General features: G+C 39.7%; 1 protein-coding gene across 1 annotated transcript in view; it reads right to left on the bottom strand.

Annotated features, from left to right (window-relative positions):
- Positions 1 to 766: 766 nt before the first annotated feature.
- Positions 767 to 22,966, bottom strand: part of WDR75 (WD repeat domain 75) — a 35,260-nt gene continuing 13,060 nt past the window's right edge. The window contains exons 7-21 of the mRNA XM_075934168.1: positions 22,237 to 22,353; positions 21,365 to 21,453; positions 20,341 to 20,499; positions 19,803 to 19,862; positions 19,601 to 19,716; positions 17,867 to 18,042; positions 16,974 to 17,137; positions 13,715 to 13,895; positions 10,834 to 10,928; positions 9,778 to 9,873; positions 9,003 to 9,172; positions 8,285 to 8,344; positions 4,189 to 4,335; positions 3,379 to 3,470; positions 767 to 1,053 (exon numbers count right to left, since the gene is read on the bottom strand). Coding sequence (XP_075790283.1) covers positions 849 to 1,053; positions 3,379 to 3,470; positions 4,189 to 4,335; positions 8,285 to 8,344; positions 9,003 to 9,172; positions 9,778 to 9,873; positions 10,834 to 10,928; positions 13,715 to 13,895; positions 16,974 to 17,137; positions 17,867 to 18,042; positions 19,601 to 19,716; positions 19,803 to 19,862; positions 20,341 to 20,499; positions 21,365 to 21,453; positions 22,237 to 22,353 — 1,927 coding nt within the window. The 3' untranslated portion in view covers positions 767 to 848. The remainder of the gene's footprint in view (positions 1,054 to 3,378; positions 3,471 to 4,188; positions 4,336 to 8,284; positions 8,345 to 9,002; positions 9,173 to 9,777; positions 9,874 to 10,833; positions 10,929 to 13,714; positions 13,896 to 16,973; positions 17,138 to 17,866; positions 18,043 to 19,600; positions 19,717 to 19,802; positions 19,863 to 20,340; positions 20,500 to 21,364; positions 21,454 to 22,236; positions 22,354 to 22,966) is intronic.

The following is a 22,966-nucleotide window of genomic DNA, read 5'->3' as shown; positions in this document are numbered from 1 at the left end:
CCAATGTAATGCAGAATTGAATCAAGTCCTTCATCTACATTTTACATGCAAACAGAGATAAACAGCTGTTTGAGGTAACAGTCTGAGAGAAAGTTGGAGGTCCTGTACTTCAGTTCCAAGACTAGCTTTCCTTTCTTAATTCAAAGATATTAAAAAATGGCTAACTTGGCATAGCCAAAGTCTTTCGGGGAAGGATGCTGGCAGTGTGGAGGGAGCATGAGTTTGTGCAGGGCAGGGCGTAGCGTGCGATAGAGGGGTCAGGAGGTGTGGGGGTGTGCATGCACGCGTGAGAGGGCAGGAGGCTGGAAGTGAGAGAATTGGAGGGGTGAGGAAGAGCTGAGGGTGGCGGGGTCCCATCAGGCGGGGCCTTCTCTCTTCCCCAAGCCCTCCTAGGCCTTTCCTCCTCCCTTACAGCAGCGCAGCCAAGGGCGGGGTGGGGGTGGGATGAGGAAGAGTTTAGGGGAAGAGGGGCTACTTACCTGGTCTGGGAGCATGCAAGATGGCAGAGCCTCAGTCCTGCTGCCAACTCTCTTGGTGGCATGTCTGTCCTCAGTGGTCACTCTCAGTATCATATCCCTCCTCTCTGTGCCCCTTCCTTTCCATGTTATGGAAAACAGACCCATTCCTGGCACTTCCAATATTGTTGGACCGGACCACACCACACCACACCAGACCAAACAACCAATCAATAAAAAAATATGCTTTGAAATACCCTTTACAATAAAGGAATCCAATAAAAAAAACACGACGAATGATTGAAAGAGCCTTTTTGGGAGAACACAGTATTTAATCCATTAACATTAATATTTAAATTCATATGAAACTATAAAATGCATATACTGATGTTTCTAGAGAGCAGCTATCCAACTGTAGTCCATTCTTCTTATCTTTCGCAGTTCTTTTTCCTGAGATTTAGACAGTTTAGGTGTAATTTCACCCAAAAACGCTGTAGTATTTATATCCTGTTCCACCTCATTAAGCTCTACATCCTCATCTGACTCATCCTCTGCTTTTTCACTGTCCATTTCAACTTCATCCACCACTTCTTCAGCACTTCAAAGTAAAAGGACGAAATGTTACATGACTTATTCACGTAGGACTACCGGTACACTAGATACTTTACTTAAGAGGAAAAGATGTGTCCCAAAGAACTTACAATTGAAACAATTTACACTCAGCACGTGTGTACACACACCCCCACCCCCACACCAAATCTATAATAAGGCCTAATATTTGGGGCTGATCCAGTATAGTCTGAGGTCAATGGAAAAATTCCCACAGGTTTTAATGGACACTAGAACTAGAACAATCCCTTACTAACTGCTATATCACACATGCCATTTAGCACCCATCTTTGCCCATCTCACTCACTAATCCATTTGTCCTGAATTCATTATAATAATCCAAACCTTTGAACACTTTTTGAAATACTCACTGTTCTATTAGAAATCAATTGTCAATGAGATATTTCTTTTCTGAATATTATATTAATGTAAGATAGTGGACAGACTGTATTCAGTCCTGCAACAGTAATAGTTATAAATTAATGATGTTACAGGACTAGAAAAATAGGTATTTCATACCACTGGCACAGTGAATTTTCCACCCTCTGAACAGGGAACATTACTGTCTTTCAGTCCTGTAAAATTCAGCAACATCAAACCTTAAAGTGCTGACATTTGTAAGTAAAGAAAAAGCTTTACAGCTCACTCTTCAGAGAAACTCTAAAAAGTTATTGCTTCTAGCTGTCCTCTCTTTCACATTCAGACTTGTGCTGCTGATCTCACGATATTAAGGTAGAATGGGTTTAAGAGTCCTGATAATGTGTTTGAAATAGTTACCTACAGAATACATGCAGCTTCATGTCTGAAAGTTTAATTGGAACTTGTCTGCTGTGACCTGCATAACTCACTGCTTGTGAATAACATGGGCACCCTACACTCATCACTGATTTACACGTTCTGCACTACACACCCAGTATATATATAAATTACAACACATACAATATATGCAAATTATATACCACTGACAGGCAGAGACAGATACTAACACATCAAGATAAAGTGCATAATTTTATGTATATGTATTTATACAATTCTTATATATTTGAATATCACTACCGTTTTAGAGCCCAATTCTACAAATGCTTAACACTCTTAATATAACTTTTATTTGACAGACCCAGTGATTACAATAGAATTTCAGATGAGTAATGCTACATGTTTAAGTATTTCTAGGATAAACTGTTAGAGTATATGTGCAGACATTCTGACCAGGCCTACTGATAGGCCCTGCCAATGGAGATATAGCTTATACCAGCCGAAAGTGCTGTTGCCTGTATAGCTCAAGGTGGTTTAGTGAATTAAGTCAATTATATAGAAACTGATATATCAGCATAAACATTCCTTTTGCCAATAAGAGGGCCATTGCAGCATTTCTGTATCAGCAAAAACAAATTCGTCCCTCTCTGCCCGCTGGCACATCACACACGAGCATACACTACCGCACACTGCTGTACCAGCAAAGATTTCTAGTATCTCTTGTATGTCTGGATCCTAACACAATATGAATAATTAAAAAAACCCTCTTGTCTTTCTAGAAAGCTAACTCATTGTTTATGTCCACATTTATGGTAAAGCTTCTCAAGAACAGGCTGTCTAAAATTTAATCTTAGTATACGTAGTATTTTATTGGCTTCAGTATACTTGGCATGCTAATAAATCTATTACAAAATAACTACCATAGGCCACCAACCCATGAATTATTTTCTATAACGTATACATTGATCTCACAAAGGAGCAAGCTTCATAAATGAAGGTATCGCAGACATAAATTGTTGCACATTACTGTTAAATCAATTAGTCCCATAAGCTTGCTATGCAACGCTAACAAATTAAGTCCTAACATAAAAATGAGTAGTATGCAGAAATGAACAGATTCAAAGTTCAGTTAGTGATATTAGCAATGGAAAGTGACTTAGATAATGATAAAAAAATTCATTTAAAGAAGAGTTGATACTTGAATTAAGGCTAAACACAATTTACAAGGCAATTTATAAGGCTAAACACAAGGCAATTTTGTTTATTTTTTACATGAAGCCAAGAAAATGTATCCCCATTCACCAATCAAACTTATTGGAATCAATCTAACAAAATCTTACAGCTTTAGGGGGAAGGTTACATGTTTAAAAAGCAGTTTTACAAGATAATTAAGCGGTTGCAAAAATGACACTTTAATTAAAAGCATTCTTATGAACTATGGCAAGCAATGGAATGAATAAAAAAGTATAACTGTCTCAACACTATGTAAGAGGGTCCAGTTGAAATTTTTTCAACTGATATTTGATTTATTTAAGCCATCAGCCTGGATTATTTTTACCTTTTATTCTCCTTGGATATCAGCATTGAATTAATAAAAATGGAACACAGGAAAGAAGCAGATGGCAACACATGTGCAGGAGTGTGTAGGAGCTGAGAAGACAAGAAAACAGAAGTTTTATTAAGGTTTAAGGATGTTAAATTGCAATTATCTGGCTAATTGTGTAGTTGATACAAATTGTATTGACTTTACAGTTAGTCAACAAGGACCACTCTGCAGAGCTCTCTCCCCCACTCAACAGCTCTGCATTTTAAATGTAGTAAGAGCGGCTGGGCTCTTACGTTTAAAATGCAGAGGTGCAACACCCCAGACCATCACAAGCTGGAACTGCTTGGTCCTGGCTCACAATGAGTCTAGCAGCCTCTGTTCTCAGTGGCCAGGGGGCCACTGTCAGAGTAGCCTCTGTCTGTGGCCAGCCGCAAACAGGGGCTGCTGATAGGCAGCAACCCCTGTACATGTGAGGCCCCAGCTCCCCACTGGACCCTCCAGCCAGGGGCTGCTGGCGGAGCAGCCTGCCCCACTGCTGACAAAGGCAGCAGGAGTGAGGGAAGGGAAGCAGCACTGCAGAGAAGATGCTGGGGGAAAACTAGCTTTTAAGCCAGCTTCCCCCAGCACTGTCTCCTGCTCTCTCCCGCCCTCGCAGCTGTGTCTCAAACAAAGGTAGCAAGGGGATAGGGGAAGTAAGTAGTCAAGTACTTATGCTTATTGGGTAGCTGAGTAGTCAACTACTCACTAGCATCCCTTTTAAGGTTCCATTTTTCATGCTTTTACATAGGCATGTGTATTATACACATCTCTGATTATACCTACCTCTTTGATTGCAGGTGAATCTTGGGTTACGTGACTTTGGAAGACGGCTGTCCCAAGAGTGGCATTCTCTTTTGATTTCTGTTGATGTCTGTGTTTTCCCAATAGCAAATAAAAGGGGGTCACAAGGAGACTCTCCTCTACTGCCAACTGAAAAGTAAAAAGCAGAATACGTAGGTGAAAAGAGCTCTTCGTTTCTGAGCAGAAGAAAACGATAATATTTCAGTGCCAAGGATCTGAATTCCCAATCTCAGTCTAATGACAAACTCATGTTCTGCAACAAGACTTTTAGAATTTGCCAAGACATGGTTCAAATAGTCTAATTACAATCAGATACAGATATGCAATAAAGTTCAAATACAGTCTAATTCACTTGAATGTGGTGAGCATTCTACTTTAATTTTTACATTTTTATACTCCACTTCACTATACAAGAGACTTTGTAACAAAAAAAGCACCTTCCTATACAAGATATCTGATTTCTGTGCACATTCGAAATAAGATCTGATTGCTTATTCAAAAGTGTATTATCTTCTGTTTCTGCAAGAACATGGATATATATTGGTAAAGACCAAACAATCTAATTTAAAAAATATTAAGCAGTACATGTTTGCTGCCAAGTATTAAAGAAAGTCAAACCACTGGAATGATGCAAATTACTGGTTAAGCACCTGGAACCATAAATTTAACATGCTAAGCAAGTGTTTGACAACAGGAGCCTCTTCTGCAGGCAAAGAGAATATTTTCTTTATTTCAGTTTATCTAGTTCAAAATTAAGAATCCAACTGGGAGCTGAAGTGGCAGGAATACTTGTTTTCATATTTTAATTTATAAATAAAATCTAGGTGTGAGAGGATGAGATCTACTAATTCTGAAATCTTAAAGGATATAATGAACAGAAAAATCAGTTCATTTCACTAACAGGTATTTCCTTTATTTAATCAAGTGCTAAATGACGACAAATATTTTGCTGAATTTGAGAAAAGTTTAGTATCCAGTACATTTAAGGTAGTTTTATTTAAAAATTTTGTGCGCACACACATTGAATTAAATTTCCATTCAAGTAAAGCTTTGCACAAATAAAGAAAAAAATAATCTAGTAAGTAAGTAATTCAAATTAAACTTCATAATTGCTTAAATAAATGTATAGATTTAATGCATATTCCTGTTTTAAAAAAAGAAGCACCAAATTTAGCATAAAAGCTACATTTACTTGCAATCTGACATGTTTTAATAGTTATCAACCAATAGGAATTTTATTTTCTTTAGAAAAATAAAAAAAATACAAATGCAAACAATTAAAATCAAGGATTTAAATCAAAGTTTGCTGATTTAAATAATGATTAAAATACACAATGGCGCCATGTTGGTGGGAAGCATTCTCCTATCAGCACAGAGTTTCTTCACAAGACGCGCTATAGGGACTAGTATAGACCTTCCCCTCGTATAAGTGTTTTCTATATGCGAATTTAAAATATTTGCTTATGTAATTTTGAAATTAATTTATTACCAGTGGTGTTCATAAAGATAACCACATTTTCACAAAACTTAAAACAAAGGGCCACTAACAATAGGACTATGTATAATTTACAAAATATGAACTGACTTCTACAGTGTCCATTTTTTGCATTTTCTTAGCACTATATTAGAAAGCATTTTCAGAAGACACCGAATCTAGCACCTCCATTATTAAGTACATGAAAAAATAGTTAACACAAAACTGAAGAGCTGCGATGCAATGCCAATTAGAAGTACAGTAAAACTCCGATGGTCTGGCATCTGATGGTCCGGTAATCCTGATGGCCCGGCACCATCAGGAATCCGGATATGCTCCGGGCAGCCAGACCATTGGAGCTTCTCTGCCCCCAGCTTTCCCGATTCAGCTGCTGCTAAAACTGACCAGAGGCTGAATCAGGGAATCCGGGGGCAGAGCAGCTGGAGTGCTGCCAGGTAGGTCCCGTAGCATTGCCCCTCGGGGCTGCGGGACCAAACCGGCAGCACCCCAGCTGTCCCAGATTCAGCCGCTGCTGAAACTGACCAGCAGCTGACTCCAAGAAGGCCGAGGTAGAGCAGTTGTGCCTTGGGATTCCTGGAGTCAGCCGCTGACCAGTATCAGCAGCGGCTGACTTGGGGACTGTAGCCAGACGGACGTCCACCCCCGCCCCCCCCCCCAACTCATCCATCTTATTTGCCTTCCTGAAGCATATAGGGCAGAGAAGGAGCAGTAAAATCAGCATAGTCTATGCTGGCTCATCTGATCCTGAGAAGCTGAAAACACAGATATGTGGAGAGAGAGAGCGATTAAGGCAATCAGCATAGCCATTAAGCTTTGATCTGCTTTGATGCAAGATCAGGATATGCGAGGCTGGCACCCATGTTGATACGAACACACAGTCCCCGGGAGAGGAATCCCCCACTGAGAAAAGAATGTCCAGTACTTCCAATTTAATCATCTCAATTCTCTCTTACAAGTGTAAATTAAGTTCACAACTCCCTTGTAAGAACTGGTCTCACAAAAGACAGACCAGCCCCATTTGGCATGATAGACAAGAAAGAGAAATGAATGACCCCATGAGTATAAAGGTGGTACAGCAGCACACTCTCTTTTGAGTGTCATTCTACCCTCTACCTGCTGGTCGGGTTAGGTGTTTGACCTCCCGAGGTTCAATGGGGACGCCCACCTCGTATTTTCGTCTTTCCTAGGAATTGAGGGACTGGCCCTGGCCTGACATGCTGGAGTCAAGAGGCACAGAAGGGGGTAAAAATTGTACCTGGATGTGGTCCCCTGTCTTAAGTGTACACATAGAAAGAGTAAGCTGTTACTTGGTACCATTATTTCTATTTTTCTATCTTTATCTTCTTTGTAACCATTTTTAAGATCTATATTTTGCTAGTAGTTAAGAAATAGAGCAATAGCCATTGTAACCACATGATTTATAAGCTTCCTCAATAAACCTGTAACTGTTTAAGCTTTAACCTGACTCCTTCAGTTGCTGTAATAGAACCAAGCACAATTTAAAAGAACTTCAGCCGGTCATAAAGGGACAGTTATAGGAAGAGCTTGGGCGTTTGGATTTGTGTCACACCCAGGTGGCACAATCCACTGGGGCGCCTTTCAGTCTTTCCCCAAGGCTGCCCGCTGCGAAGGAATTACGAATTCTAGCAGCTGAAATCTAAGGTGTAATAAGCTCTTCCTGTACACACTGGGGCATCTGTTAGCCTGTTTGGCTACCCTCTGCGACAGGACCTCGGTCCTAGCAGTAAAGTCACGGACGTTAAACTATTTTTCGGGGCACCCTCCAGCCTCCTAGGCTGCCCGCTGCAACGAGACTGTGTCTCAGCAGTTGAAGACTTGGGTGTAACACACACGCACACACTGCCCTGACCGTCGGCTGACAGGGACACCTGGGGCAGAGAAGCTGGGGCGCTGCCGGGTTGGTCCAGTAGCGCCAAGGAGCGGCGCTGCGAGACCAACCCGGCAGCACCCCAGATGCTCTGCCCCAGGCGTCCCCAAGAGCAGCTGGGATGCTGCCGGGTTGGTTTCGCCACGCCAAGGGTCGGCGCTACCGGACCAACCCAGCAGCACTCCAGCTGCTCTGCTGCAGGCATCCCCGATTCAGCCGCCGCTGAAACTGACCAGCAGAGCCGGACTATCGGAAGGGGGGGCTATGAGAGGTCTGGGGTGGCATCCACCTCACCCCAGACCCCTGATAGCCTCCCCTTCTGATAGTCCAGCATATCTGATAATCTGGCACCCCCTGGGTCCTAAAGGTGCCGGATTATCGGAAGTTTACTGTAATAGTACTTTAAAATATCAAGATATCACTTTTAAGTGCTTTTAGTACAGAGGTAACACTCTTGCCAGGAGAAAGGACGGCCATCTGTTACTTAAACTTTTAACAAGAAGCAATGCTGCTAAGAAATAAGCAACAACTGAGTTGCACAGCACTGCACCTTTGGACAGCCACCTCTGGCTCCATGCCAAGGTTATCTGAACACTTATGATGGAGCAGAATTTAGATCTCACAAGTAAGTGTCCAACTGAATGAACTTTAAAGTCCTTTACAGATCTCCAGTATCAGAACAACTATAAACGTACCTGTTTGCTTGACGGCGTAAGCCTCTCTTCTGCGGACTTTGTGCTAAAAGTCAGTAGATCCTAAAACATGCAGAATGATGCAGCCAGATTAGAGAGTGGAACAAAGTGTTGGAAAGACTTCAGTGTATTATTTTACAAAATAGTTTTACTGCATGAAAAGCTGCCATTTTTGTAAAACAAAAGCAGACACACATCCCCTACTACATATTTTATACAACAAAGCAATAAAAGGGAAAAACCAGAGCCCAAGAGGTAAATTAAAGTTAAGATAGGTCTTTTTGGGAGTAGGAAAAGAGCAAGACAAAATTGCAGGAAGCTAGTAGTTTGATTTAATAACAATGATTTTTAAAAAAATATTTTGCATACACATTATAAATAGCTCATATGATAGTCAGATAAGTGTTAGGCAATAACAGTAATTTTCTTTTCCAGAAAACATAGTATTGCTCTTTCACCTGGCTTAGGGGCAGTAAAAACTAAAAGCAACTGAAGTAGAATCAATAATAATCAGTTAAGGTAAACTGTTTTAGAAATTGAAAACTAATGACATTGTATCTTATACTGGTTGAAAGCAGGAACAACAACCACAAAATACAAGAGGAAGCCCATAACACTGACTGCCAGAAGCCTGGATTTTTATTTCTTGTTCAGATAGTAGAACAATTTTTAAAGTGACAGTTCTCTTATTCCTTCTTCCCTGCCAGTCACTTCTCCTTACCTGTGTTTCAGTCAGGACATAAAGTTGAGATCTGCTTAACCACTGGTGTTTTTCTGAGCCAACTGATTCAGGGACATCTCTTGGAATGAAGACAGCCCACTGGACTCGCTCTCTACAGAGATTTCTCTGGATACAGAATGGCCTTGGCTCATTTGGTTTAAATATAAACACTGGCAAAACAAATATTTTCTGTTTTTAGTAAACAAAAGATTTGTTCCCTCCCAATCCTTCTTGGGATGGACAAGGCCACACATGTCATTTCCATTCAACTAAATGCACACTGAATGGCTAAGATATTACTGCATGCTAGGAGGCACTCATCCCCAAGAACTCACATTTGCCTTCATGGTATTCCCAGCCAAAAAGCAAAAACAAACAACTCCTTCTGCAAAGCAAAAGAGCTACAAATGTTACATTAAGGCTGGACCTACAAGATATACACAGTGAAACCTATGGCTGCTCCATCTGCCCTAAATTTAGGCAGTTTCACACCTAATGTGGAAGGACTAAGAACAGTTCATGCGGAAAAAGTGACTGACCCACATTTGCATTGCCAAAGCAGCAGCCAACAGTGCTCTGGAAAAGATGTGTGGCAGGGGAGCCCTACATACCTGCTAGGGCACAGTTTCCTACAGGCAAAACTTAAGGCACTACAGTCTATTTTATGATTTTTTAAAAACAGGTCTTCAGTAATCAAATATAACAGTCTAGAAACCATGTTTCCAATCTTACAGGTTTCATCATCTTTTGCTAATGAAGAAACCTTTGTACTTACAGTCAGAACTGTCCACGAGCCGTGAGAATGCAGCAATGTTTTCTGAAAGGGGGTCTGGCTGCAGAACCATTATGTTGAGCTGTGCGCTCCATTCCACTAAAAAAAATAAACCACCAGGCATGAAAGGAAGTCAGATGTTTTACTATATAAAAGAAGCCAAATGTGGAAAATGCACCTATAGTGATACATCTGCCTGGAAAACTCAGACAAACTTTAATGTTCACAGGTGAGTACAAACACAAGTAAGTATCAGTCCTGCTATATGAGCAGAAGAGAAAAAGGATTTGAATGTCTAGTCAGTTGGAGTTTGATATGAATGCATTCTGGACTGGAAGGCTTTTTACAAAAATACTAAGATCTGAACTGCATAAACCAGTCATACCTATACTGAATAGGAATGACCCATATTGAATATTTGGAAGCATGAGTTTTTTAAAGCTTAAAACCTGCAATTTTGTGTCTGTTTTAAGCTTTAAAAAACTGACTTAAATGTTCACAGCTGCTGGAAATTATGGGAGAATAAGACAATTTTCTGGCAACAGCAAACATGAAGATGTAAAAAGTTAGCTTTATAATCGTTACACGTTGTCAGCATCACATGGCAAAATATACAACTTAACTACCCTTAAAACGAATACATTTTCAAGTAACATTTTTCTTATTTTGCCAATTGAGGTTTTTTTTGCTGGTTTGATATACAGTGAATTCAATTTAACTGACATTTACTGATAAAAATCTAGTCTTTCCAAGCCTAATCATATTCCAACTCCAAAAATTCTCTTATGAATAAGAATGTAAGTGCAAACATTTCAGCCAAGATTGCTGCAGAGTTTACGGTATGGAATGGTGTCAGATAGTGGAGCAAAGATGGACTACATTATCACATCAAACTTAAATAGGTTAAGTGCCAATGATAGTTCCATATGCCGTTAAGTGGCAGGTCAGTTTGAAATCAAAACTCCAGGTATTCTGGACTACACCAAAAATGTAATTGCTAATTATTATCTGTACTGGTCTAGTGGGTAACACTCACTGATATAATAAAACTGATCTTACATGCACAGCTGAGCAGGTTCCAGCAACAGAGAAAGCCATTATCAGTGGTACCAAGGAGGTATTTGGAACAACTTAGTCTCCCAAAACACAGGTTTCTAAGTGAATAAAAGCCAAAATGAAATTAATAAGCCTTTGATCATCTGTATAATGGCAGATTTATAACTACAAGCAACCACAAAACACACTTTGTTAAACCTTAAATCTTTTTAAATTAAGCCAAATTTCATTAAGTTATCTGCTGTAACAGAATTTAGCCTTCTAGATCCCTCTCTAGTGGCTCAGTAAGAAATAAAAGTAAACATTCTGAAAGTGTTATAGTCTTAAAAAGCTCATCAGAAAAACAGCTGTGACATACTTACAATATTCTTTGTAACACCCTGATATAAAAGAAAGGTCATGGTAAATCTCATCCTACAATGGTCGCTATAAGTAATAAGTCAATCATGGGTATTAAAGTCACAGTATAATAAAAAAATATTTAAAGCATTTCTCCGGTTACTAAAGATTTTCTTTTTCAGTTTTACTATTCTAATTTACTTTTCACCACTAATACTGTTTCCATCTTTCAGACTGGTGAGTAAAATTAGGCTGGTCTGTTTCTAGTCAATATTAATTTCTGGTTCTCTTTCACTAATACAATTAAAGAAAATCTTGATTTCAAGTATTTTTGTTTTTAGAAATCTTACACAGGCTTTTTAATATTAATTAGAAACTAAAAGTTTGTGAGTTTAAAAATAATTATTCTAGGTCTAATGTAAATGGCAGTTCCCTTTAATTACAACATAACTGTCCACTATATACAATTAAGGACATACAAATGATTGACTAGCCTGCAGAAAATTTACCATTGTAGCAGCATGCAGACCATAAAGGTTCTAGTACACCCAAAAAGAAAAAAAAATGTTCTGGGTTAACAGATTACAGATTTAACCTGAAAGCTGGTCAGTTATTTAAAGAGAGTTTAACAGTGTGGGTAACCTGTCCCTGAATTTTCCTGCCAGCTTCTGTCATTTTACTGCCACATATTTCTCAATTTCGTTTCCCCATCATGTGAAACCCACATGAAATGGACTATACAGATAGAAAACATGACATTGACTAGAAAAAGTGAAAATGGCAATTACAGTATTTCATGAACACCAACAAGTAAAAACAATATTGAGTTTTGCATTTAGTTGACATGGCCCCTTTAATAGAGCCATAAAAATATTCATTTTCAATAATTTGTTACAAAATAGTTACACCTCAACAAGAAGAGTACTTGACAGCAGTACTATGCTACCATCCCCAAGTACTGACAGACAATAATTCCAAGAAAAATGTCAGTTTTAGACAATCTTCACAGAATATAAGTTCCCATATGACAGAAGTGTGATACTTTGGCAACCACATATTCAGCACTCATATAATTATGAGATGTTTTGTACAAAGTATGCTTTGTGAAGTATTCTAAAAGTCTTGATCTGTTAGATAATGTCTTGCTGGATTGTACATGAAATTATGGAGTTTAGCTATGTGCTACTAAAACTTGTTGGTGAGTTGAGAACACCTACAAGCAGCTTTTCAGGTACAACAATAAAAAGGCCAATGCTGATAAGCTTACAGATAAAATATGCATAAGTACAAGGATTACCCCAGGAACTAGGTACAACAGAAAACTTTCAGAGATAGCACTAGACAATGGGAACTGTTTGGCACACATTACAGCAAAAGAGCTTTCTAGCAAGTGGGAATAAGATACTGAAAAAGGAACTGACATGGCTGCCACCAAATGCCTCCCAAGAGAACACCCGGAAACACTGGAGGAACAGACTGAACTGGGAAAGTCCTGGCTCTAGGCTAAAAGGATTGCCAGCCTATGTATGGAAACTTGATAAACTGCTTGACCATCAATAAGGGGAACTGGATATTGCCAATTCAAATTCTATCTAGTATATTAGGCTTTGTTTGTGTTTTTGTTTATTTGTTAGCCAATCTGCTTTCAACTGTTTGCTAGCAGTTAAAAGCAATTACAATCTAAATTTCTGTAATTAATAAACTTGTTTTATTTTACTAGTGAGTTTTTGAATGAAGTGTTTGGAAATCCTAGCTCTTGAAACAAAAGCTGTTGCTTATCTTCCCCACATTGAGGGGGAGCAAATATTAATTAACGAACTTGCACTGTATGAATCCATATTCAGTACATGATAGCATAATTCTGAGTCTATACTCCACTAGGGATGCAAGGCCAGAGAGCTGGGAAGCTGGCTGGGAGCATCCTGTTTCTCCATGAGAGACTTAGGTAAAGCAAAATCTACAGGGGGTAGCAAAGTTAGTCTGCATAGGATAAACTTAAAAACCAACAAATAGTCTGGTAGCACTTTAAAGACTAACAAAACATGTAGATGATAGCATGAGGACTCAGGTAACTCATTTTGGTGTGCAGTGCCATCTGCTGTCCTGCTGGGCAATAACAGGGCCTGAAGAGTGAAAAAAGAGGCGGGCGATGAACTTTAACCCCTTCTCTCTTAGCTCCTTACTGCAGAATAATGGGAATAAAGCAGAGACAAAAATACTCAGTAGTAGCTATGTGCACTGAGTCAAGCGAAGTTGGCAGGAGTAGATAGTGAAGGAATACGAGTCACACAAGAGAGATGAAAGGGTAAAAAACAGCAGATGGAGCTAGGTGCACTGATCTTCACTTGGGAGAAGTTACTGAAAAAACTTTTAGCAAAACAGCTTTAAATAAATATTGTAACAATTGTTTTTAATATTTACAACTCTGAAAACTCGTAAGTAGATTTATACAAACGCAAATATTTAATCTCTGTATGAATACATACCAGTGCTCAACTAATACCTTTAAGTAAAAAAAGACAAATGATAAACAATTGTCACATACCGTATTTTTCCAGGAGGATGACAAAATGTGCATTTAAGATCCCAGGTATCCGAGTCCCACACAGTGACTGTTCTTTCAAAGCTAACAGCAAGCAAAGAGCCATCTTCTGAGAAGCAGCAGGTATTAGCTGGGTAGTTATGATAACTGCCCACAAAATCACAGCTCCATCCCATACTTGGTTCTGTTAGATTGAATCATTAACATGTTTTTGTTTATTAGTTGTCTGTATTAAAACTTCTAAACAGAACTGAGCAGCATTTCTGTTAAGAAGCCATTCAGATTCTCTATTTACATTTGAAAGCTGTACATATTTACAGGGTTTTAAAAAGCTCTCTCATATGCCACTCTAGAAAATGCCCAGAAAGTGTTCCATTATTAAGATTCTATACTTCTACCACTAATTCAAGACATCATGGAATTTGCACATTTGCAATGTTTTTGGTTCAATATGCAAACTACAGAAAATAGAACTTTTAAAAAGTGAGTGCTAGAAATATCTCATTTTAATTCCTGTCACCATGTGGAAAGGTGATCAGTATCATCAATGAAAATGAACACTCTTTAAAAGTACCAGACATTTCAGGCTAAAGAAACTTGAGGCTATTTCTAAAATATAAGTGTTCGATTACCTATACTTGATTTTTACTAAACCTTATTGCACATTAGGGATGTTAAAATGCAGGTAATTGGGTAACTGCATAACCACTGAAAATCTCAGCAGTTAAATGCACCTGCAGAGTTAACTTCTCCCTCAGAAGAGATGTGCACTGTAAGCCGGCTTTTAAGCCTGATTCTGGTGATACTGGCTCCGCTGGCAGTCCTGCTCCCCGGGACCTAGTGCTTGCCTGGAGCCCTGGCTCCCTTGGAACTTGCTCTTAGATTATACCCATGTCAGCATATTTAGGCATTGTACAAGCACTAAATCCAATGATTCAGAAAAATTTACTACGGTAAACAAAAACCAGCGCAAGAAAAAAGGTAATCCATGTAATCTAATGGTATCAGAAAAAAAAATCTCCATTTATCCATGAGAATTAAAACAAAATGAACACAATCAAAATGCAAGCAGATTGCTGAAAGGTTGCTGTGGAAAACTCATATTTGAGAACCTGTGGACTGTCAGGAAAGTTACACATACTTCATTTTGACTATTATGGCAACACAAGTACAGGCTGAACCTCTCTAGTCTGGCATGATTTTAGTTATCATGAGTGTGGCCAAGTTTCCTGCAGTCCATAAAGTTTGTTTACAGCCACCAGTCCTGGCTCTTAGGGTACGTCTAGACTACAGGTTTTTGTCGACAGAGTATGTGTCGACAGATACTGTCGACAAAGCTTCACTACATCCAGTTCTGTCGACAAAGCAAGCTGTAGACGCAAAGGATGGTGTAGATGCAATAACGCCTTCTGTCGACAGAACTCTGTCAACAAAAGGTGTTATTCCTCGCAGAATGAGGTTTACCACCATCTACAAAACTGCCGAGTTCTGTCGATATAACGTTGCCAGAACTAGGCGCAAGTGTAGATGCAGGTATAACTTTGTCGACAAAATCCACTTTTGTCAACAACCCTGTAGTCTAGACACACCCTTAGTGTTATAACCTGTTATTTAGCTCTAATTTATCCCTAAATGTCTTCTAACATCCCAGTAAGCATGGAAGTGTTGCTAATGCTACTAGCTAATATTGATCTCTCATGGCTCGGCAAATTCTTTGGTTCAGCACTGGTCAGATCCCACGGGTGCCAAACTAGAGAGGTTCAATCTATACAAAGAAGTGCATTAATGGGATGCCCTTATATCCATGAGTTAGAAAGGTTATGGGATGTTACACACCCCCTGAAGTCCTTAGCTTTTATTAATGTTACAATGAGTCTCAACATGATTTTTGGTGGGTGAAGTGTCTTCAGTTTTTCACATTTTCTCATCCATGCAATCAACACAAATATATTCTATCTGCATTTTAAGGATGCAGAGTTTAACATATGCACGCAGGAATGAATGAGAATTTAACTACAAGGTACTGTAAACTCAGTTTTCTATTATGTGGGAACAGATCAAGTCAATTAAACAAGAATACCACTCATGAGCAAAGCTTTGTATACGAGGACTTGGCCCAACAAACAAAAAAAGTCCTCCCATCAACAAAGTAAAGGCTGGATTGCAGTCATTCACATGAGCTGTGGATGGAGGTCACAGTTTCCTTCCGCACAGGGCAGTTGCTCTCAACCCTTTGCAAACTACTGTATCCCTTCCAGGAATCTGATTTTTGTTTTGTACCCCACAGCCTCATCTCCCTTAAAAACTACTTGGTTACAAAATCAGACATACAAATGCAAAAAAAGCATCACAATACACTAATACTTAGAAACTGCTCACTCATTAGGGATGTTTAAATAGCATATAATTCGATAGTTGTGTCACTGCATGAAATTTTAGCGGTTACACAACTATTCAATAGCCCCTGGAGGTAGGGCTGGCAGCCAGCGTGCTCCTGGCCCCACTCCCAGGGAACCCTCCCGCCCATGCTGAACTGCAGCCTCTGTATCAGAGGCAGCAACACAGGGTGCCAGGGTGAGAGCTGCTCCGCCTGCCACCTCACCCTGCTGCAGCATATTTTTGTGTGTGTGTGTGTGTGTGTGTGTGTGTGTGTGTGTGTGTGTGTGTGTGTGTTGGGAGGGGGGAGAGGGGGAAGGTGGAGAAAAAGAGAGAGAGAGCAGGCAGCTCCTGCCTCACCCTCCTACCTCTGAAGGAGGCAGCAAGGGGGAGGGAGCACCTGCCCCTCTGTTGCTTCTGATACAGAGGCAGCAAGGCAGTGGGGGAGGGAATGCGTGTAGTCTACACCTTGATATCCCTATTACTCACTGTATGAAATTTTAGTTTATACTGATTTTGCTAGTATTGTTTATGTATCCTGTTGTAAAATCAGACAAACATCTAGATGAGTTGATGTACTCCTTGGAAGACTGCCACATACTCGAGTGGTATGCATATCCCTAGTTGGGAACCAATGGTAGAGGGCTTTGGGCTAGTGTGATCCATGCATTTATGTTCCTATCACACCTCTAACTTGCCTACATTCCTAAGTATGATAAATGATGCAAAATGTGACTGAACTCTGTACTGGGCACACAGAAGAGAATGATGTACTGTGAGGCACTGATCCTGTGCACTCGTGTATGGATGGAGAAGATTGGAGTCACTATTTCCACATGTTCAACAGGTAGCAAATAAAAGTAAATTATGTATTGGCCATACTCACTCTCTGCGTCAGAGTCATTCTCTAACACCCAGACTTTAAATCGACCATCCTTGCCAGCTGTTACCAAGGTAGGAGTTCTATCTTCCAATTCATCTGTGTCACGGAAACACAGAGCTGTTACATGACCTTCGTGTGGCATATTTATTCTGGTGTTCAGAGTAAAACTATAGGGACCAAACCAAAGAAAAAAAATCACTGTCTCATTTTGATTTTTCATCAAGTTTATGTTCTTTTTTATGGGGGGGAGGAGGGGAAGATCAAGAGGGAGGAAGAAGAAAGATGGTGATTTGGAAAAAGGAAAAGTGGTTTGACCAGAATTTTGTTGTCAGTCAACGTGTAAACTCATATTTAGTTTACTAGGTCTATACTCCCTCATTCCCCTTCTCCTCAATTACAAAGTAATTCAGAAACATACCCACTAGAAGTGCTTGCCCTAAATTCTGGGAACCACTTCTAATTTAAGTTTTTACTCCAATACTGTAACTATCATGCCAAACAACTGTGTGTGACATCTATTCAGTGCTCTCCAAAATGAGCAAGAAAAAAGGTGAGCTTTATGGTTGCTCAGAAGATTAACAAATCCAGCCCAAGAAGATCAGGTAAATATTGGCACTAGGGTACTGTTTCAAGATTTTACATTTTCATACAATGTATCTGGCCACAGGGATAGTAGATTAGAATGATAAAACAGATTCAAGTAGATAGTATTAACATGTAAAGAAACCAACTGCTACTGGAGCATAAAAATTGTTTAAACTGTTAATTTCAAGAACTAGAATTCAAATAAGTGTGATGAACAATTCATATGCGAAAGTGCTATTTAAATATACACACTATAGTCATCTGCACAATATTTAACAAGAAGTGTAGTTTACCCACAGGGGTATCAGTACCTTTGTGTTTGCTCATCATAGTTCCACAGTTTCATCTGTAATTCAAGTTCCGTTTCCTTTTCTTCTCGCTGTTCCACTGTTGCCAACCAACTGCCTCGAGTACTAAATGCAGCCTTCACCAATTCAACCTGGTTTAGACCTACTTGATGGATATATTCCTGCTGCACAATATCGAGCTGGAGGAGTCACAAGAGCAAAACTAATTTTAAATTTCAAGTGAGAGTTTGGAAAAAAAATCAGTCATGGAACAAAGGACAACCATGAAAGGAAAGATGTTCTGGAAATTATCAGGACCATAGAAAACTAGATGGCATACTGAACTGAATCATGGAACTGATTGCCAAACTTGGCTTTAATACACGAAAAATGCCTGGAAAAGCCATGAAGTATCCCCAATTCAGAAGATGTAACACCACACCAAAATACAGTTTGATTTCAATAGGTAGCTCATAAAGGCACCAATCACCATTATGTAGAACAGTTGTTCTCAACCTTTTCTTTCTGAGGCCCTCCCGACATGCTATAAATATTCCATCATCGACCTGTGCCACAACTGGGTTTCTACATAGAAAAGGGTCCATGTAATGGGGTAGCAATCAGAGCAACTACCCAGTATCCCATGCCACACAGGGAGACACAAAGCCAAGTTGCTCAGGCCTCCACTTCAGCCCCAGGCCGGTCAGCGCAGGGCACCAAGCTTCTGCTCCATCAGGGGGATTTTGGCTTTTTGCCCGGGACCCCAGCAAATCTAACACTAGTTCTTTTGACAGACCTCCTGAAACATGCTCAAGATCTCACCAGGGGTCCTGAACTCCTGCTCGAGAATCATTTTCTGTAGAGACCTGACAATCTTATTCTCATTACACTCAGTTCCAGATTGTCCATCACAGTAAGAATTGAGATTAGTTTTCTAAGGCATAGCTTTAAAGAAACAATTCAACAAATCCTACTTTGTTTATATATTAGAACACTGCATTTCTGTAATATTCTCATCACATTGCAACACTGCAAGTCAAGGCATAGAAATGATTTTACTAAGTTTACAGAGGAAGTCTATTGCAAAGCTGAGAACAGAATTAAGGATGTTAAATTCAGATTAATCAACTAATTGAGTAGTCGATGCAATTTGCATCAACTATTCAATTAGTCGATAAGGACACCTCTGTCTTTGAAATGTAGCAAGAGCTGTCAGGGCTCTTGCTACATTTCAAAGGGGAAAGCATGGCAGGGAGCATGAGACCATCAGGGGACTCGAGCAGTCCCCTTTGGCCATGCACTCCCTGCTTTTGAAATGTGCAAGAGTCCCCCTCCAGGGTTCTTGCACATTTCAAAAGCAGGGAGCGCAGGATCAGCGGGGGGCTGCTTGAGTCCCCTGCTCACCCCCTGCTCCTGTGGCGCTTCTGCTTTTGAAATGTAGTAAGAGCCCTGCCCACCCCCCCCAAACAAAGCTGGGGAACCGGCTTTTAAGCTGGCTCCCCCCCTTTGCTGCCTCTCTCTGATAGAGGCAGCAAGGGGGGAAAGCAACTAGTCGACTATCCAATAAGCATATGCTTATTGGATAGGCAACTAGTCTCTTACATCCCTCAATAGAACTCTGCTCTAATGATTCCAATCTTATGCTGTATTACCACTGAGCTACTCTTTCCAACCTGCCTTATATTGCAAGTGTAATTCTGTCACATAAGTGACTGCAGAAACAATGTATAACTTACCACACCAATCTATGCAACTTACATTGTACAACTGTTTGTCAGTTTTGAGACAATAGAACTGCACATGACCAGGTTTTCCATTCAGAACCAAAGCTTTAGTTCTAGGATCAACCACCAAACCAGTCTTGACATCACTGCCTGCAGAGAACAGAAAATGAATGAAGTTAGACAGTTATGTCTTTAGCCATCTAAGAAGAAGAAAAGTTCTGTTTCAGTGCACATACCTTTGACTAATCCTTGAATTACAGCAGAAACGCGCAGGTTGCTGTGTATAATTGTTATTTCTGCATGTAAAAATTAATACAAAATTAACAAAGCAAGGCTTACGTGATGTAAAAAGCAACAGTTAGCTATTTCTACAGCTTTTTCCAGGATAAGCATCCAGCTATTATTCGTCTTTAAGAAATCATTCTACTACTAAACTAGAAATGTAACACATGTACACTAAATATCAGAGCCTTGAAAACGATCTAGAAAGTAAGCAGCACAAGGATGTTTCAAAGAAGAGAGATGTACCAGCTTATCACAATCTTTGTGACCAACTACCACTCTAGAAAAACTAATTGCAAGGTTCCACAATCTGTAAACAAAATCCAACTCTTGATAACATAGGAAATAAAAGATTAAAGATCTACTCTTTCAGAAGAGTTGTGAACTTGTGTACAATACCAATCACTGAATCTGAAGTTCATAAACTCTAATAAATCTATGGTTCGTGAATTCCTTATGGAATTAATACTATAACAATAGGCTTGTGCTTACTGTTTTCTGAGTGAGAGGTACAATAGAAAGATCCATCTAGTGAGGCAGAAATGTGTTCAATAGTAGATCCCAAACGGGGCAGGAATTCCTTCTTACAATCTGATCCATCACGCCACTGAACCAGTACAGACTCAACCCCACCACTCAGCAGGCTGTTACCTTCACATGCAATACAAAACCCAATAGTTAGAGCAACTATTTTGAAATAACATCTCTATATTTCTAGTGTACTAGGATAGCTAGACACCAATTCTATATTTAAGTTTTTTAAATTATATCTGGAGCAAACAAATTATACATCACTGCTAAGACTGGTCAAATCTCTTAACTTGTCTGACCTCTCACACTCAGTAAGACAAATGCTGCTGCTGCAATCATCAAAAGGGTTTTTAATAAATCCCCAGGAACAGCTAATTTAATTCATTTCTTGGGACAGTCAGCTAACTATATTTTGCACTACAACACAGCAGAAACTTTCTATTTAATATTAAATACTGCAAAATGCTTCCTGCTTGAGAGGAAAGGCTAGAAACAAGATCTATAGTGTGTGGCAGAGTCATGTTCCACAAAAAAGTTTTTCCACTATATTCAAAGAAAGTAAAGCGTGAGCCCATATAAGATTTCTTTGACTTGGTTTTTTAAAATTTGGATTTGACTCCAATAAGAACTCACATTTCGCTACATCCTCACAAAATAATTGTCACTTAATAAAGGTGACAGCTGGTTCAAGATTTACATTGCTTAAGAAGGAAAATCTTTGAAGCTGTGTCTGTCAGCCAAAATATTGGCATGAAACATGCTTACACATCTGATTTCCTTACTTTTGTGGAACAAGTATACAGCTGTGTACACAAAAAAGCCACAACTGCTTCCACCTTTCTATTACTCCACCCAAAAAGTCCTCAAAAAGCCTTTCCTAGAAATATGAGTTCATTCCTAGAATTGAAACATTTGTTCAAGATGGAGGACTCTAAACTTCAGCAATTTCTTTTTTGTTCCTGCATTTTAAGACGTTTGCACTCACCCTCCACAGAAAAAGCTAAATCCATGACTTGATCATGGTGCCAGTGCAACGTGGAGAAAGTGTATTCTCTTTTGTGGTTAAAATTTCTCCTGTTAGGAAGAAAACATTTACTTTAGTAGCAGAATAGGTGTAAGGGAAAATAAGCAAACAAAAACCGGCATGCCAAATTGAATAAAATATAAGGTAAGTCTGCCAACATCTAACATAATCCTTCCAATGCAGGTCTCTTATATGTTTAGGTTATACAAAGTGAATGGAAGCTACGTGCAAGTCATCTGCTTGCACAAACTATGAACTAGGTGACCCAAGCTAGCAGAAGGTTCCTAGGGAATTGTTGCCAGTTGAGGCAAGTTAGACCTGTCCCTCAACTGGACCTCTGAAGCAGAGAGCTGTTACCAGTCGCTAGTTCTCAAATTCTCTTTTCTATATCTCCTGGGTGGCTACATAAGAGAGAGGAACTAGCCTCTCTGTTAGTCAATGACTAGCTTTGTCTGAGTGCTGTTGCTGGGGTTCCAAAAGACTGGTAAAGAAGTCTCATCTCCACAGATAACAGGAACAAATCCAATTCAAACACTTCAGTTTTAAAGTTGCGGGGTGCAACTATGGGGCATTTTTGGATCATATGCCAATTAGTCAAAATAGAGGCCAGTCACAATTTAGGGTTTGAGGGCCACAGGATGGCTGTCCCTGACAACCTCCTAATTATAATCACTTCTGATTATGGTAAGGGAGAATGCTAACTACAGAGAATTATGTCAATGCCTGATCACTACTGACAAGCAGAAAGTCCTGTGCCTAATTTCGTGACTCATTATGTTCGAGTTCTATTAAACTAGAAAGTCAAAACTGGGTAGGTATCAGGTTTAACATACCAGAGACGAATCTTGCCATCTTTATGTCCACTGGCTATACAGTCTTCTTTAGGGTGACAAGCTACACAAGTAAAATAGTTGTTTGCACCTTTTCTACTTGTTGCACTTAAAGGAAACCTTCAAAAATTAAAGAGTAGTTTTAATTATAATTCAATGCAAGATGAAACTTGATGGTCTTCATATGTATTCTAGCTGCAGCTAGGGCTATGTCAAAGAAAGACAGCACAATCATTGCACAAATACAAATTAAAAAGATAGCTTTGTCTGCACATGGGATTCCAAGGAGTGAGCAATTGTTGAAGCACTTCTGACTAGGGATGTAATAGTATAGCTGGTTAACCAATTAACCGATAAGCAAAAGCTTATAGGTTAATACTATAGACTACACATATTTGCCCCCCAACCCTTGCCAGTACATTTTTTAGCAAGCTGTCCGCAGGCCAGCTCAGTCCCGGCTTGCACTGGATCCTGATCCTACCCCCGGTTAAACGTGGCTCTGCATTTAAAGTGTATTAGGAGCAAGGTGGGCAGGCAGTCCTGCTCAGTTTCGACTTGCACTGGGTCCGGGAGCTCAAGCCCCTCCCACCTAGAGGCTGCCCGGGGACTATAGAATAGTCGACTAACGAATAAGAATTCATAATCTATTAGAAAATTAACCGATATTTAAGATCCCTATCCGTGAGCTACAAGACAGTTGATAAAAGTTAGGTGCATCCTTCCTAAGAAAAGG

This window comes from Pelodiscus sinensis, chromosome 7 (genome assembly GCF_049634645.1).
Source record: "Pelodiscus sinensis isolate JC-2024 chromosome 7, ASM4963464v1, whole genome shotgun sequence".
NCBI lineage: Eukaryota > Metazoa > Chordata > Testudines > Trionychidae > Pelodiscus > Pelodiscus sinensis.
This window is presented reverse-complemented; position numbering and strand designations above follow the sequence as displayed.